Source organism: Prionailurus viverrinus, chromosome D4 (assembly GCF_022837055.1).
Source record: "Prionailurus viverrinus isolate Anna chromosome D4, UM_Priviv_1.0, whole genome shotgun sequence".
Taxonomy (NCBI): Eukaryota; Metazoa; Chordata; class Mammalia; order Carnivora; family Felidae; genus Prionailurus; species Prionailurus viverrinus.
In genome coordinates, this window is record NC_062573.1 from 42,222,223 (window position 1) to 42,239,610 (window position 17,388).

Genomic DNA, 17,388 nt, shown 5'->3' on the forward strand with positions numbered 1-17,388 from the left:
TATTTTATGGTTCTTCTTTTTCAGCAGTGACTCCACTCAGACCTTTAACGGTGTTGACCCTAACCACATGGATGTAGAGGAATACAGAGAATGATTTCGATCACTTGACCATGTTGACATCAATGGGCTGAGCAGTGATCCAAGGTGAGGCCAGAAAAACTACTCTTGCCACGAACCGCAGGACTCACTTATGTTGCCTGAGAGATATCCGAGGGAGATATCCCATGGCTCCACCAAGCACACAAAGATCACAGAGGATGATGGCCCAACACTGAGAGGCCAACTCTGCACCAAGGACAAGATCCCGCACAATGTCATACACAATGACGGTAAGGATGACACTTACCCAAAAAGGGATTTGTCAGATGTGGTCTTTGTGCTCAGAGACATGCCCCACCTGTAAACCAGTGATGAGAGGGCACTGTGTTCTGCAGTGTCCGTGGGAGGAACCTGGGTCAAGTTGTGTGTGGGTGCGTTTGGCTGAGGAGTGAGAGTTGTCTCAATAAGTAATGATGGAAATATTCTCATTCCTTCCCACTAGCTACATTTTTTTCCCATCTTCACTCACTTTTCATCTTTCACACACACTCAGCCTCCAAATTTTTCCTCACCATCTGCCTCATGTTTTTGCCGATGCTATGTGACTACACCATGAACTATCTCATCATTGAAGGCTGTATGATCCCTTGGCCCTATGCCAATGTCATCAACCCAGGCACCATGTAGATTCTCCACAGGGATGACTTCTCTTTCTTACAGTCCCCACTCAGTGGGGAGAACTCATTGTTGAATTAAAATTTTGTTTCAGAGGCACCTGGGTAGTATGAGAAACAATGAAATTTTTCTAATTTTATGGAAACCTCTCTAAAAATTTGTTAGTTTCATTTATTATTGAGAGACAGAGAGAGACAGAGCATGAGCATGGGAGGGGCAGAGGTGGGTGGGAGGAGGGACGACACAGAATCCGAAGCAGGCTCCAGGCTCTGAACTGTCAGCACAGAGCCCAACCCAGGGCTCGAACTCCCAAATCGAGAGATCATGACCTGAGCCGAAGTCAGATGCTTAACCGGCTGAGCCTCCCAGGTGCCCCTGGAAACATTTCTTTGAGAGACATTTTCTTGGGAGTAGAAGGGGGAGGACTTCCTAGCTGATGAGAGGAAATACCCCCCTGCACACACCCACATGCCCACATGGAGATAGAGCCTAGGGCAGGTGTCAAGGTCGCCTGCAGGATTGACCTGCCATCCTTGGCCCAGAATGCTGTTGCTATCATCAGAATGGGGACATAGGCTCCCTAGGGAGCATGAAAGTGAGATGTTTTTGTTCCCTCCCTCTTGGAAGTATCTGAAAGTGCAAAGAAATCCCTCCTTCTCTTTTTGCTGTTATTCTTTAGTGGAGCCTGTACATGAACTGGGGCTTCTTGTGCCTTAGAGCCTCCACTAATCTCCCGTCTCCTCTTCTGGAGGTGGATGGTCTCCATTCCTGCATCCTCTGTTTCATCTTTTCCCGGTGAGGGTCTCCTAGAGTCCTCTCTCTCTTTGGCTGTTGATGATGTTTTTGTCCTGTTTGCCATCCTCCTTGGTCTGAGGGAGCCCTGCAAGCCTGGGAGCATAATGGAAGGGGCCCCTCATGGCCATCTGGCCTTCCCTTGTCCACAGGTGAGGGAGGGGCAACAGAGCTCTGCAGGCCAGGGGCTGAATCTTTTGTGGCTGCCTCTTCTCCCTGACCTGTTTGAGGGTATTCTCCAGAGGGCATTGCAGGCATGGCTGTAGAGTAAGCTCTTGAAACATGGGTAGATGGGGAAGAAAAAGTCAGGGTTGGGTCTTCGCCACATTAAAGTGGTTGGTTTTTACTCAAGAACTTTGAGGAGTGGGCCCCACCTCCGATGCCCACATAACTGCCCAACAGGGGCTTCTTGGCTCTGTCAATGGCCTGGATGAAGGAAAGAAAGCTTCCGTGAGGCATTCTGGTAACGCTAGTGACAGTAAGGGAGCCACTTGTCTCCTTGTGTATGGATATGGGGCTTCCCAGGATGGGGCTCTCACAATACTGTGGGTCCTCACAGGCTTGTTGATTTGCCTCATCTTTTGGCCCACATTGTGTCCTGGGAAGACATCCGGGATCTTTCTAGTCTAGCTTCTCCCCTGGGCCTCTTGATATTTCATTCTGTGAGTGATTCGCCAAGTCGCACCTTTTCTGTTTCTCAGAGCCATGGCACAGAAGGCAGTCCTCGTAAGGGAGCTTATGGTGGTGTCATAAAACCTAAGAGGTAGAAAGGTACACCGGGAAGAGAATGGGGACAGCCCGCCAGGCAGGCCTTGGGAGGTCACATTCCTTCACATCCCTGACTTTATGATACTCTTTTTATCCCTTACCCCAAGGCTGCCTCTCAGATTCTGTTCCCTATGGTTCTATCTCATGCCAACTCCATGCTGCCCTGGGACTCTGGAATTCTACAGAGAAGCTAGCAAGAGGGATGCCCATAACAATGGAAGAGATGAATCATCTTTTCTGAAGAAAAAGTAGGTCTAGCACCACATTCGTGCCTTTTGGGTGAGTTCTCTGAACTGAGAAGGTAGGAACCTGGGTGCCTCAAGTGAAAGTAGGAGCAAAGAGTATGTAGGTGGCTAAGCAGGATGTTCCATTGAGAACAGACTCGAGATTAATACCCAGGAATGAGGATTCAGGGTCAACGATTCAATGACAATAATAATAAGGTCCACACGCGTATAGGGCTTTGTCATTTTAAAGTGCTTTCACACACATTGTCCCAGGAGGTCATAAAAACCCCCGTGAGGTTTATGGACCGGGGACTCTCTTAAATAACGGAGTCTGAAACTTAGGAAGTTCATTTGTCCAAAGTTGTCACCCCAAAATTTTGCTATCAAAACAATAGCTCTCCTTCTCCATCTCACACACTCTACCAGTGGGTAAGACGCAGGGCCCAGCTTGCCCGCGGAGGCACCTCTGGATTCCAAGTGCCCCAAGTTCTGATGTCTTGCTGTAAGTCTCTCCTCTAAGCATTCCTGCTTTTCAAAAAGGACCAGCTGTCGGTGGCGACATTGTTAGCACTTGTGGACCAGGGACTTTATGGAAAAGAGAAGTAAGATTAAACTGGGGAGAGCCTACGTTCCAGGGGCAGAGCTGTGTGCTTTAAAGCCCCTGCTCTTTGCTTCCTGCCTTTGCTTTGCTGCTAGAGGACCAAAAACAAGAGGTCAGAACCTATTGTTTGCCCTTCTCATTTTTTTAAATGTTTTTATTTTAAGAGAGAGAGAGAGAGAGAGAGAGAGAGAGCACAAGCAGGGGAGGGGCAGAGAGAGACGGAAAGAGAGAGAATCCCAAGTAGGCTCCACACAGGGCTGACATGGGGCCTGACGCAGGGCTCGGTCTCACAGTCATGAAATCATGACTTGAGCCGAAATCAAGAGTCCGACGCTTAACCAACTGAGCCACCCAGGCGCCCATTGCCCTTCTCATTCTAAAGAGGCAACAAACATTATTAATGAAATGTGTGGCTTTCTACATTGGTTTGATTGAGATCTCTGCTGCTTCCATATTATTCATTTTTAAGGTAGATAAAAATACTTTCTACTGATATTTGTCATATTCAAATAAAGAAGTGTTCGTGCATGTGGTCCTTTACTGATATTTCAGACAGTGACCTCCCCTGGAAAGGGGCACAGATTCTCAGATGTTCAGAATACATCTGCTCTGTCTTATAGTGTGTCGCTTCCTGAGGACAAATCCAGTATCTGATTAGTGTGTCCGAGGCTCAGCATTGTTCTCTATGCATCTAACCCCAGGGAGAGCTTGCCCAGAGACCCTTGGGATGGAAGGTGGCTGAGGAACAGTGTTGAGAGACTATGCCCTTTGGGTGGCCTGAACTCTCTTAGTGAGCTCTTCCATGGCCCTGAATCAAAGTCTTTGGGATTTTACCCTGGATCTTCTACAACACCTAAGTGTATGGTCTGTGACTTTTGGATAAAATCCCAAATCTCCACTCTACTTCACTCTCTGACCTGCCAGTTCTCATAGATTGTTGAGCTAATATTTCCTGAGAGTTCCCATTCCTGATGTCTCTCCATTCTAATTTTTTTAAAACATTTATTTTTGAGAGACAGAATGCAAGCAGGGGAAGGCCAGAGAGAGAGAGGGAAACACAGAATCTGAAGCAGCCTCCAAGCTCTCAGCACAGAGCCCAATGTGGAGCTCAAAACCTTGAACTGAGAGATCATGACCTGAGCCGAAGTCGGACACTTAACCAACTAAGCCACTCAGGTGCCCCCTGAAGTCTCTTCCTTCTAATAATTGGTTTAGAATGGTGGGAATACAGAAAAACAAGCATCAATCTCTTTTGTGGGCTGGACGTCAGGTTTCCTTACATAATTTGTGTGTGTGTGTGTGTGTGTGTGTGTATGCGCGCGCGCGTGTGTGTGTGTTTAAACATCAGTCTACCTGGACAGCACTGAATGTAATAACACAACAAAGAGGATCCCTACTGTATACAAATAAAAAGGGGAGGAAGTGGGACCAAAGCCCCAGGATTTAATAAAATGCAGAGTAAACTAGGCAAAAGTTATCCATCTAAAGCACTCTGCTGCCCAAGGCAACTGAGCCAGAGAAAGCATACTCTAACATCAAATTCCAGGCATATATTTAGTTATGGAATGGTCACAAATGGTTGTAGGTGGAAAGTAGGAAAGACCATCAAAGCGGGAGGGACATATCACCTCGTTCAGTCTCTCTTTACTCCGGTTTTACCCCGATCTTAGATGAGTTTCCTTTTCCTCTTTAGAGAGATAGGCTTGGACCTCACCACTTCCTTAGCTTTTGCAGGTCTGGAAATCTCCCAACAGTTTTTACGAATTCCCAGAAACACTTTTATTAGCATAATACACAGAAATTATAATCATCTTCAACACAAAGTATTTCCCTAACTGAATACACTCTCAAACTGGCACCCAAGGTTATAAAAGATTTGGTCCGGGACCTAGCGCCTCCTTGGTATTGCCTTCCAGTTTCTTTCAGTTACTACCAGCAACCCTGGATCCGAGAGTGCTCACTCTCACAATGCTGTGAAAAATAATCATGGCAAGCTGAAAACATAGACCAACTCATAAAATTAGATGTGTTGAAGACTGTAAGAGAGTGAGTATTCCAATAATAACCAGGAGTTTGTTTCTCAATCTGATATTCTACATCTTGAAAATAAGAGAAAATATTTTTGTAATCAAACGGTGGTTGTTGTTGTTTTTTTTAAAAAAAACACTTTCAAAACTCTTTTATAACCTCCCTTGAACCATAATTCACATTGTGTCTTTTGATCATTTTTATATTATTCTCTCAAATCAATGATATATATTATGTGTTGGTATTATTCTTTCTGTTTTTACAATCAGCATGATTATTCTCTTAACGTATATTGTTTTGAGATCCTCCAATGGTAGCCACTGGCCTAGAGGCCAAGGGCTCATGACTTGATGAGGTATTTTCTTGCCCCACAGCTACCTTGCACACTCCTGAGGAGCTATTCTAGAGGAAAGGGGTAGATCTTCAAAGGTGCTTCTATGAGTGGCGGCTAGAAGCCGGGAGGTAGCCATGTTTGCTTAGCCTGTAGACAGGGCACATTAGCAGACAAAAAGAGTGGACCGGGTGCAATGCTGAAGTTATTAAACGCCATAATTATGAAACCATAATTTTGGAAGTCCGTAATGGAATAGAGCTCACTATCCTGGGCTTGGAGGTGAATGAATGGAGATGAGAGGTACAAGGTCCATAGCGAAAGTTAGTTAATTACATGTGTCCCCCAGTGGTGCTGACTTTCCGTCCACAGGGGCTTCTGGTCAACCTGAGAGGGGACTGGGGATGGCAGGGCTCAGCGCCCAGGTGCTCACGGATGGGCTGTGAGAGATCACCATGCAGCAGCAGCTGGAAGCAGCCAAGATTTTCCAGCGTCAGGAGCCAGAATGTCAACATGGTCACACCTCCACCCTCCCTGCCAGCCGATTCCTGCCCTGCATTGCTCAAGGCCCTCAGGCATCCGTACCCACAGAGCAACACACTAAATACAGGGAACCCTGCCCTCACATCTACACCCAAAGAATCCAAGAGTGGAGTTATCAACTAAGTAGAATGCTCAAGCAAGGCCAATAACCACTGTTCCTGCAGAGGGGGCTCTTTAGCACAACGTGGGTTCTGGATGGTAGTTTTCTTAGGAGCAGGGTCGCGACTCTTCCTTAGAGGAGGAGTCTCTCCTCCTCTCCTTAGAGCTCCTCACATGCCCATTAAGTGAAAGCAAAATCAGGCGGCTGGTCTTACAAAGCTGAGTGCGGCCCTTTCACCCGGAAGAACAGCATACGAGTGGTTCTTGTTTGAGCCTTTGGCAGAAGCAGCCACCTTCAGGCCCTTGTATCCTTGAGTGCTGGTCTGCAGTCTTCCCTCTGCCATGGCCCCCAGCCCCCAGTTCTCTTGCATCGAATTTTCCCGACTTACACTTTGCTTTTCTGTCAGCGCAAAGGTCACTTCCCCTTTTCATTTTCATGACATTCAGACCTATGTTTGTTGTCTTTATGCCCGCACAACTGTCGAGTTTTGCTTTCTAGGAAGGTTGAAATGAGAAACAAAAACCTCTCGAGTCTTGAACATTAGAGAGAAAAACCGTGCAGCCCATTTCCTTGCTTTCACTTCCCTTTGTGTTAACCTCAGGATGACGTAGAACATACATACTGGAGAAGCAGGAAGACAAACCTCGCCCATAGGCCAGTGCCTGAAAAGAAAGGTATAACATTTTTACATGAAAAATCACAAATGGGTAAGGAGAAGAAGGCTATTTCTCCCTGACTTACTAGTCTATCTCTCACCCGCCCCCCTGCTTCTCAGCATGAGAGAGTTGAACAAAAAGGAAACGCCATAGAATCCTGCAGACTGAATGAACAACGGAAGTTCACTATTTCCTGTAATATTAGCTTCTACCAGGAGATGTCACCATTGAGCGCAACACGTTTTTGGTGATTTCAGTAAGAGACTGAACCATAAAAGCTGCAGTGGCAACGTCCAAAGCATGTGCTTACTAAAAGGTGAAATTGTTAGCAGAAAGAGTAAGGGAGCCCCAGATAAAGAAAGACAAGACACAGCTTTCAGGACACAAGAGAAATCGTTTCAGGCCCCAGCGATTTTTCCGATTTTCCGTGAACTCGGCCCCACTGGTTCTACTTCCCCAAGCACCCTTCCAGGGAGGTGTCAGAATGGCAAAGGAATGGGAAACCCTCAGTAGTTAACGCACTTTAAGGGAACAAAGGGAGTGCCAAATAGTCTCTACCCGGCGTGGAAATAAGGAAATAACCATATCAGAAGACCTAAATCCAGGATACAACTCCTAGCGCTGTCTCAAAAGTAAGCAAGACCCTGCTTTCCTCGCCCGACATAAGGAGTCCAAGACCCCATCCAGTTTATACTGGTTCTCTGAGCTTGCCTGTAGTCCCTTCCCCTAGTCTGACCTTCACCTCTGCTTCATTATAATGTTAAAGTCCCGTCCCAGGAGGAGCACGAGCTTCATTAATGTAACACGGGATGCCTGCATAGGTAGGTTTTCTAAGTCACCCCCCCCTTTACACGTGATGACAAAGCTCCCCTAAACATTCATCATAAACCTTAAATAAAAAGCACCCGCTCAGCCCTGCTGGGGAGTCACGGCTTTGGAAGTGTTTCTCCTTACTTGATGCAAATACAGTTTCCTGTGTGTGACATCCCCACCTGGTGTAGTCTAGCTGGAACTCACCAAGGAGCAGACTCACCTTAGTTGGGTTACAAAATGATTACAACTGGGTCACTCCCCTACTTACTTAGACAAAACAAACTTTTGCCTTCAGCCTCTGAGAGGGCTGTTGACCCTTTTGATACGTGGTCAGGAAAGGAAGGGGTCGCCCCTGAGAATTGGGTCCCTCACACAAACACTCCAGGAGCAAGGGCAAGGATCTAGGGGCATTAACTGTTTTGCTAACAGAGAAACCAGCGCCCCCACAGCAGGGGAATTCTAATGTCCTTGGGACAAGGTGAGCCTGCCCTCAGGGAGTGAATCCAGGACAGGTTGGGTTGACGTCACTCAATCCCTCCAGAGGAAAACTGTTGCTAGAAGTGATAACTACCTTGTCCGTAAAGTGTTGCTGGGAAAATAAGATCATCTTGGAATTAGAATCATCATAGCACAAGCACCTTAAAAGAACCAGGCTTTCTGCTGGGGGTACTGGGACAGCCCTAGGAGAATTAGCGGCCCCTGGGAAAACAAACAAACAAACTGTGGAGGAAAATATATATGTTAGTCCTGACTTTGTGGTCCCAGTGAAGCATAGCCTCAAACCTGACTGAGGTTCCAGAAGGAAGAGAAACATCAGAGAAGCTCATTCATTAATAACCATCAACCTCTGCTGTGATCCAAACGGGAAATAAAACATAGCCCTTGGTTCTAAGGAGCTTAATTGCCAAAGATGGTCTGGTGAATCCCTAAACAAATATAGAAACCCTAAGGACTGAAGGAGCTAGCCTTCCTGTGTAGAGAGTAAGGAAGATAAAAAGGAGCTAAAATTTTGTTTCTAGACAGCTAAAACAATAAAAGTGAGTGAGTGTGTCTCTGTGTGTTTACATACCTACTCACTTCAGTCTTTAGGACAAAGATAATTCTCATTTGATAAGAATCCATTGGGATGGACACATCGGAAGTCTCCTGGGAAAATAAACTTCCGTCGTACAATTATTCACTTAGAATGATGACATCTTCTTAGACAACATGGTGAATGCATAAATGAAAACAAAAAAGGAAAGTAAAAGTGGAAAGGATGTTCAGAAAATGAAATTGTCTGCATTCCCTATTTAAGAGCCATGCTTCGAGTTGGTCCTCAGAGAACCTGGGCCCCGAGGTCCCCCAGCCGCCCAGCTCAGCCCGGCCAGCAGCCCCCTCGGCTTCCCCATGGCTCTCCTGCGCCCTCTGCTGACCGCCCTGGCGCTGCTCACCTGCCGCCCTGGAGGCTCTCTGGGCTGTGCCCTGCCTGGGAGCCACGCGCAGGTTAGCAGGGACAACTTGGTGCTCCTGGGCCAGATGCGGAGACTGTCCCCTTTCTTGTGCCTGCGGGCCAGAAAAGACTTCCGCTTCCCCCGGGAGATGCTGGAGGGCGGCCAGCTCCGGGAGGCCCAGGCCGCCGCCGCCGTCCTGCGGGAGCTGCTCCAGCAGACCTTCAACCTGTTGCACACGGAGCGCTCCTCGGCGGCCTGGAGCCCCGCGCCGCTGCACGGACTCCGCTCTGGCCTCCACCGGCAGCTGGAAGCCCTGGACGCCTGCTTGGTGAATCCTCAGGAAAGGGTAGGAGTGGGGGAAGGAAGAAAAGCCAAGTTTGATCCCAAGTTTGATCTTGGCCCTGGATCATGGCCAGCAGGGCGCGAACTTCCCTGTGAGGGTTTTGTTCTCCCACTCAGTGTACTGGGTTCCCCTGTTTCCCTTCATGTTCAGCACTTAGCTCATCATCGCCATGGGGGCATTCACTCGGGTCCCCCAGCTATTCATCAGGACACAGAAACAAGCCAGCCTACATGGTTTTGAAAAACATAGAATTCCCGTTTAACTTTTGCTCTCTGCCCGTGGCTTTCTACTCTTAACAGAAATCTTGAAGCTAGAAACCACAACAGAACCAGAGCACCCTTGTGGATGGGCAGGAGGTGGAGGGAGTGAAAATATTGTGTAGGGGTGAATGGATTCAGTAAAGTAGGGTGGGGGAAAGGGTGAGGGGTAAGGGGGAAGAGTGCCAGGTGTCAGGATCAGCCAATAAATTCCATGTTTTCCCCACTTCACTCTGGGAGATGATTCCGCTCAGGCATTCACCTGCCACTGTGTGCCGACTGACTATAAATCTGTAACACCCCTGACGTGGGTACCAAAAATTTTGATATTTTCTAGGACACCTCTCAACTTAATGGAAATGCCAGCTTTTAACAGGCATTTTCTGGTGGGTTGTATGACTGTGCCAAAGGACTCAATAGACGAGTATATTCTGATTAGATTTACGTTAAAGAGTAAGGATTACAACGTTTTTCAGAATAAAAACCTCAAGGAGTTTCCTTTGATAAGAATTTAATATATCAAGCAAATTTAATAAAATGGAAAGGAGAACATGTTTTCTAAATGCTAATACAATGTGAAGGCAAATATTGGTTATATAAAAATATAAATAGAGATAGGACAAATGCAAGAATAAATAAATAAATAAATAAATAAATAAATAAACAAATAAACAAATAAACAAATAAACAACAAATAAATAACACCTGTGCCGTCATTGCTTAGGGACTGAGGCCTTGGGAGGTGATTATTTTTAACCTGTTCTTGCTTAATACTACTGACAAAGTAGTCACTGAATTAAATATGCTCTACTAAAGCAGGAATGAGAGTCTCTTGAAGTGAGCAGACATAGTGATGTGGCACGTCAGGCAGTGAGAATCACTTCAAGGTGACCCCAGGTCTCCATCCTTGATGGCCAAGCTGTCTTGCAAGGTCGCCGAGGAGGACAAGGCTCTCATGATTTCCAGCCTGACAATTTCCCAGGCGCAGTCACTGTATCCCTCGTCCTCCAGGTAGACGCGGATGTCCTGGAAGTACCTCTTGATGGCCAGGGCAGGGCCGTGCATCCCCGGGCCGCGCTCTCCCTCGCCCGTGGCCTGCAGCAAGCAGGCGTCCAGGGCTTCCAGCTGCCGGTGGAGGCCAGAGCGGAGTCCGTGCAGCGGCGCGGGGCTCCAGGCCGCCGAGGAGCGCTCCGTGTGCAACAGGTTGAAGGTCTGCTGGAGCAGCTCCCGCAGGACGGCGGCGGCGGCCTGGGCCTCCCGGAGCTGGCCGCCCTCCAGCATCTCCCGGGGGAAGCGGAAGTCTTTTCTGGCCCGCAGGCACAAGAAAGGGGACAGTCTCCGCATCTGGCCCAGGAGCACCAAGTTGTCCCTGCTAACCTGCGCGTGGCTCCCAGGCAGGGCACAGCCCAGAGAGCCTCCAGGGCGGCAGGTGAGCAGCGCCAGGGCGGTCAGCAGAGGGCGCAGGAGAGCCATGGGGAAGCCGAGGGGGCTGCTGGCCGGGCTGAGCTGGGCGGCTGGGGGACCTCGGGGCCCAGGTTCTCTGAGGACCAACTCGAAGCATGGCTCTTAAATAGGGAATGCAGACAATTTCATTTTCTGAACATCCTTTCCACTTTTACTTTCCTTTTTTGTTTTCATTTATGCATTCACCATGTTGTCTAAGAAGATGTCATCATTCTAAGTGAATAATTGTACGACGGAAGTTTATTTTCCCAGGAGACTTCCGATGTGTCCATCCCAATGGATTCTTATCAAATGAGAATTATCTTTGTCCTAAAGACTGAAGTGAGTAGGTATGTAAACACACAGAGACACACTCACTCACTTTTATTGTTTTAGCTGTCTAGAAACAAAATTTTAGCTCCTTTTTATCTTCCTTACTCTCTACACAGGAAGGCTAGCTCCTTCAGTCCTTAGGGTTTCTATATTTGTTTAGGGATTCACCAGACCATCTTTGGCAATTAAGCTCCTTAGAACCAAGGGCTATGTTTTATTTCCCGTTTGGATCACAGCAGAGGTTGATGGTTATTAATGAATGAGCTTCTCTGATGTTTCTCTTCCTTCTGGAACCTCAGTCAGGTTTGAGGCTATGCTTCACTGGGACCACAAAGTCAGGACTAACATATATATTTTCCTCCACAGTTTGTTTGTTTGTTTTCCCAGGGGCCGCTAATTCTCCTAGGGCTGTCCCAGTACCCCCAGCAGAAAGCCTGGTTCTTTTAAGGTGCTTGTGCTATGATGATTCTAATTCCAAGATGATCTTATTTTCCCAGCAACACTTTACGGACAAGGTAGTTATCACTTCTAGCAACAGTTTTCCTCTGGAGGGATTGAGTGACGTCAACCCAACCTGTCCTGGATTCACTCCCTGAGGGCAGGCTCACCTTGTCCCAAGGACATTAGAATTCCCCTGCTGTGGGGGCGCTGGTTTCTCTGTTAGCAAAACAGTTAATGCCCCTAGATCCTTGCCCTTGCTCCTGGAGTGTTTGTGTGAGGGACCCAATTCTCAGGGGCGACCCCTTCCTTTCCTGACCACGTATCAAAAGGGTCAACAGCCCTCTCAGAGGCTGAAGGCAAAAGTTTGTTTTGTCTAAGTAAGTAGGGGAGTGACCCAGTTGTAATCATTTTGTAACCCAACTAAGGTGAGTCTGCTCCTTGGTGAGTTCCAGCTAGACTACACCAGGTGGGGATGTCACACACAGGAAACTGTATTTGCATCAAGTAAGGAGAAACACTTCCAAAGCCGTGACTCCCCAGCAGGGCTGAGCGGGTGCTTTTTATTTAAGGTTTATGATGAATGTTTAGGGGAGCTTTGTCATCACGTGTAAAGGGGGGGGTGACTTAGAAAACCTACCTATGCAGGCATCCCGTGTTACATTAATGAAGCTCGTGCTCCTCCTGGGACGGGACTTTAACATTATAATGAAGCAGAGGTGAAGGTCAGACTAGGGGAAGGGACTACAGGCAAGCTCAGAGAACCAGTATAAACTGGATGGGGTCTTGGACTCCTTATGTCGGGCGAGGAAAGCAGGGTCTTGCTTACTTTTGAGACAGCGCTAGGAGTTGTATCCTGGATTTAGGTCTTCTGATATGGTTATTTCCTTATTTCCACGCCGGGTAGAGACTATTTGGCACTCCCTTTGTTCCCTTAAAGTGCGTTAACTACTGAGGGTTTCCCATTCCTTTGCCATTCTGACACCTCCCTGGAAGGGTGCTTGGGGAAGTAGAACCAGTGGGGCCGAGTTCACGGAAAATCGGAAAAATCGCTGGGGCCTGAAACGATTTCTCTTGTGTCCTGAAAGCTGTGTCTTGTCTTTCTTTATCTGGGGCTCCCTTACTCTTTCTGCTAACAATTTCACCTTTTAGTAAGCACATGCTTTGGACGTTGCCACTGCAGCTTTTATGGTTCAGTCTCTTACTGAAATCACCAAAAACGTGTTGCGCTCAATGGTGACATCTCCTGGTAGAAGCTAATATTACAGGAAATAGTGAACTTCCGTTGTTCATTCAGTCTGCAGGATTCTATGGCGTTTCCTTTTTGTTCAACTCTCTCATGCTGAGAAGCAGGGGGGCGGGTGAGAGATAGACTAGTAAGTCAGGGAGAAATAGCCTTCTTCTCCTTACCCATTTGTGATTTTTCATGTAAAAATGTTATACCTTTCTTTTCAGGCACTGGCCTATGGGCGAGGTTTGTCTTCCTGCTTCTCCAGTATGTATGTTCTACGTCATCCTGAGGTTAACACAAAGGGAAGTGAAAGCAAGGAAATGGGCTGCACGGTTTTTCTCTCTAATGTTCAAGACTCGAGAGGTTTTTGTTTCTCATTTCAACCTTCCTAGAAAGCAAAACTCGACAGTTGTGCGGGCATAAAGACAACAAACATAGGTCTGAATGTCATGAAAATGAAAAGGGGAAGTGACCTTTGCGCTGACAGAAAAGCAAAGTGTAAGTCGGGAAAATTCGATGCAAGAGAACTGGGGGCTGGGGGCCATGGCAGAGGGAAGACTGCAGACCAGCACTCAAGGATACAAGGGCCTGAAGGTGGCTGCTTCTGCCAAAGGCTCAAACAAGAACCACTCGTATACTGTTCTTCCGGGTGAAAGGGCCGCACTCAGCTTTGTAAGACCAGCCGCCTGATTTTGCTTTCACTTAATGGGCATGTGAGGAGCTCTAAGGAGAGAAGGGAGGAGTCGCCAACGTGCTCCTAAGAAAACTAGCATCCAGAACCCGCGTTGTGCTAAGGAGCCCCCTCTGCAGGAACAGTTGGTATTGGCCTCGCTTGAGCATTCTACTTAGTTGATAACTCCACTCTTGGATTCTTTGGGTGTAGATGTGAGGGCAGGGTTCCCTGTATTTAGTGTGTTGCTCTGTGCGTAAGGATGCCTGAGGTCCTTGAGCAATGCAGGGCAGGAATCGGCTGGCAGGGAGGGTGGAGGCGTGGCCAAATTCACATTCTGGCTCCTGATGCTGGAAAACCTTGGCCGCTTCCAGCTGCTGCTGCATGGTGATCACTCACAGCCCATCCGTGAGCACCTGGGCGCTGAGCCCTGCCATCCCCAGTCCCCTCTTAGGTTGACCAGAAGCCCCTGTGGACGGAAAGTCAGCACCACTGGGGGACGCATGTAATTAACTAACTTTCGCTATGGACCTTGTACCTCTCATCTCCATTCATTCACCTCCAAGCCCAGGATAGTGAGCTCTATTCCATTACGGACTTCCAAAATTATGGTGTTTCATAATTATGGCGTTTAATAACTTCAGCATTGCACCTGGTCCACTCTTTTTGTCTGCTAATGTGCCCTGTCTACAGGCTAAGCAAGCATGGCTACCTCCCAGCTCCTAGCCGCCACTCATAGAAGCACCTTTGAAGATCTACCCCTTTCCTCTAGAATAGCTCCTCGGGAGTGTGCAAGGTAGCTGTGGGGCAAGAAAATACCTCATCAAGTCATGAGCCCTTGGCATCTAGCCCAGTGGCTACCATTGGAGGATCTCAAAACAATATACGTGAAGAGAATAATCGTGCTGATCGTAAAAACAGAAAGAATAATACCAACACATAATATATATCATTGATTTGAGAGAATAATATAAAAATGACCAAAAGACACAATGTGAATTATGGTTCAAGGGAGGTTATAAAAGATTTTTGAAGAGTTTTTTTTTTCAACATTTATTTATTTTTGGGACAGAGAGAGACAGAGCATGAACGGGGGAGGGGCAGAGAGAGAGGGAGACACAGAATCGGAAACAGGCTCCAGTTTCCGAGCCATCAGCCCAGAGCCTGACGCGGGGCTCGAACTCACGGACCGCGAGATCCTGACCTGGCTGAAGTTGGAAGCTTAACCGACTGCGCCACCCAGGCGCCCCAGGTTGCCAGCTCTTAAACAGCGCGCGCCAGGCCCCCTCGCTACGCCCCAACGGCCAGAAGGGGGCGCTCGAACTCAACGTAACGACCCAACCGGCATCTCCCACCAGCGGAACCTGCCAGGGCGTCAAACGCCAGGTCCCGCGGAAACCGCAGCTTCGCAGGCAGCGGGAGCCCCTCCCGGGAGAGGCGCCGCGGGAATCCGGGACTGGGTGGGGCCGCGAGGACAGGGAGCAGACCCCTCCCTTGTCGGGCCTGACCGCCGAGGGGGAGCTGAGCCGCACTTCGCACCGAGCCTGTCATGTTCATGGTCGGCCCCTGCGTGGATCCTCTCCTTTGTCGAGCAGTGTTTCAGCCAGAGCGGTTTACAAAGGGCTCATTTCCTCGGGATGCGGGGCAGGACTGAAAGTGCACTTCGTGGGGTATGTTTGCAGATCCAGGATTGTTTCTGGGGGAGAAGGACGGGAGGTCAGGGAAAGGCGGTACGCATCTACAGTCTGGACACGAATCAATATGTATGATTTTATTGAAATGTAAAGGTTACTTTTTCCTGCAACGTTAAACTGTTGGAAAAATATTGAAAAGTACGTGTATTAAAACTCGGATTATTTTAACGTTAAATATTTTATGTATACCAAGCCCAGAATTTATCATTTCCTAGGCTTCGATAAAAGCAAACTCATAAATCATTTTCAGAACTAACTATTTTGCTCAATTTATCTTCATTTGAGAGAGTTGCCGTCTGAGAGAATTTAACGTTAGTACTGAAACGGTATTGGAGAAATAGCATACACATGTTTCATTTACATTAATTCTTTTCTCCATCTTTCCCTAATTCATTTCCACGTTCCAGGTGATATTCTTTTCCCACAGTTTGAAAATATGATTTTATGGCAGGCCATTATTTTGATAATCTTTTCTTCGGCTGAAAACAGTGATAACTGTCTTGTTGGCACATTTTTAGGCTCGGTCTCCATTTTGACTAAATCAAAATTTTCATCAAGTGCTTCTCTATGTATTGAGACATACACTTCACTATCAGAGGTAAGTAAGCAAGTCATACTCCTTTCTGGCAGTGTCGTGTGAATAGTGTTCGGGAAATTTAGCAAGTAAATGAACTTCAGTTTCTTTGACAAAAGAAATGGGTAGACCAAATGGAATTTGTCAAAATCGAACGTTGCTGCCCCCTTCACCCAACTTGTACAACTCTCAGGCTTTTATAATTCAAGGCCAGATCTTGTCTTTATTTAAAGTTTTGATATTTTGTTCATCAGGGATTTTTTGTCATTAACTTTTGTTGTTAAGAATGTTGCCTTGAGGGGCGCCTGGGTGGCGCAGTCGGTTAAGCGTCCGACTTCAGCCAGGTCACGATCTCGCGGTCCGTGAGTTCAAGCCCCGCGTCAGGCTCTGGGCTGATGGCTCAGAGCCTGGAGCTTTTTTCCGATTCTGTGTCTCCCCCTCTCTCTGCCCCTCCCCCGTTCATGTTCTGTCTCTCTCTCTGTCCCAAAAATAAATAAACGTTGAAAAAAAAATTTAAAAAAAAAAAAGAATGTTGCCTTGAAATATTTCTTCATTACTAAGTCATTTGACACCCCCTTTCAGGTTGTGTGTGAGGCAAGTTCCTAACTCACCCAAACCGAATGGCCACACTGGAAAGAGTTTTTGATGTGAAGCGTTGTGATTTTCCTTGGCTGAAAATTATGTCTGAAAATCAGAGAACATCCCCTTTCCCATCTCCCTCATTTTATATTTACATATAAATATATATATATATATATTTTTTTTCTTACAAGTTGTCTTTGTCTTTTTACCATTGTTTTACCTGTACCTTAAAGATTGTCACCACAGGTGGCCTGAAACTAAGTGAAGATGCCGGAAGAGATTATTTATGTCAGCTACTTACGCATTTCACAGAGTAGCTGTAATTTGCCAGACATCTTGCTGAGGTTCGGGTTCTCCAGAAAGAGCTTCAAATGTGCTCTGCTGTAACAACGTAGGCTGGGCTTTGCTGCTTCACTAGGGAACCTCTCGTGCCCAGGGCTCCTGCAGGCAGCCCTGGGCACGAGAGGTTCCCATTTGGGAAGCGGGACTCCCCTGTTCATTAAGCTTAACAACAACCGTGGAATTGTCCAACAGTCGAACTATGTCGCACCCAAAATACAAAATTAGGTCCATCTGTGTGAACTGCCATAGAAAGATTGCCGGGATTGTTCTGCAGAACTCCATGTTATATAGAAGCTATACAGTGATGCCTTTGGTATACGCTTATACAAGCGGATTCAAAAAATACATTGGTTCTTGAGTACCAGCTAAATGCTAAGCACTTAATGCTGGTGATCGAGCAGTGGGTCCTGGTTGTGCAAGGCGATAATAAACAACTGAGCCAAAAGTCATAACATAGACTAAAGGAGTATGCCTG

The 17,388-nt window shown here is 47.2% G+C and overlaps 2 protein-coding genes across 2 annotated transcripts; one reads left to right on the plus strand and one right to left on the minus strand.

The window, feature by feature from the left end:
* The first annotated feature begins 8,962 nt into the window (after positions 1-8,962).
* Positions 8,963-9,589, plus strand: LOC125149866 (interferon omega-1-like). The gene has a single exon (XM_047829019.1). The coding sequence runs from the start codon at positions 8,963-8,965 to the stop codon at positions 9,587-9,589; it is 627 nt and encodes a 208-aa protein (XP_047684975.1).
* An 899-nt stretch (positions 9,590-10,488) lies between these two features.
* LOC125150655 (interferon omega-1-like) lies at positions 10,489-11,079 on the minus strand. Its single transcript, XM_047830803.1, has one exon. The coding sequence runs from the start codon at positions 11,077-11,079 to the stop codon at positions 10,489-10,491; it is 591 nt and encodes a 196-aa protein (XP_047686759.1).
* Between the last annotated feature and the right edge of the window lie 6,309 nt (positions 11,080-17,388).

Coding starts and splice junctions, on each gene's coding strand:
- LOC125149866 (XM_047829019.1), top strand. CDS start 8,963: ATGGCTCTCCTGCGCCCTCTGCTGACCGCCCTGGCGCTGCTCACCTGC.
- LOC125150655 (XM_047830803.1), bottom strand. CDS start 11,079: ATGGCTCTCCTGCGCCCTCTGCTGACCGCCCTGGCGCTGCTCACCTGC.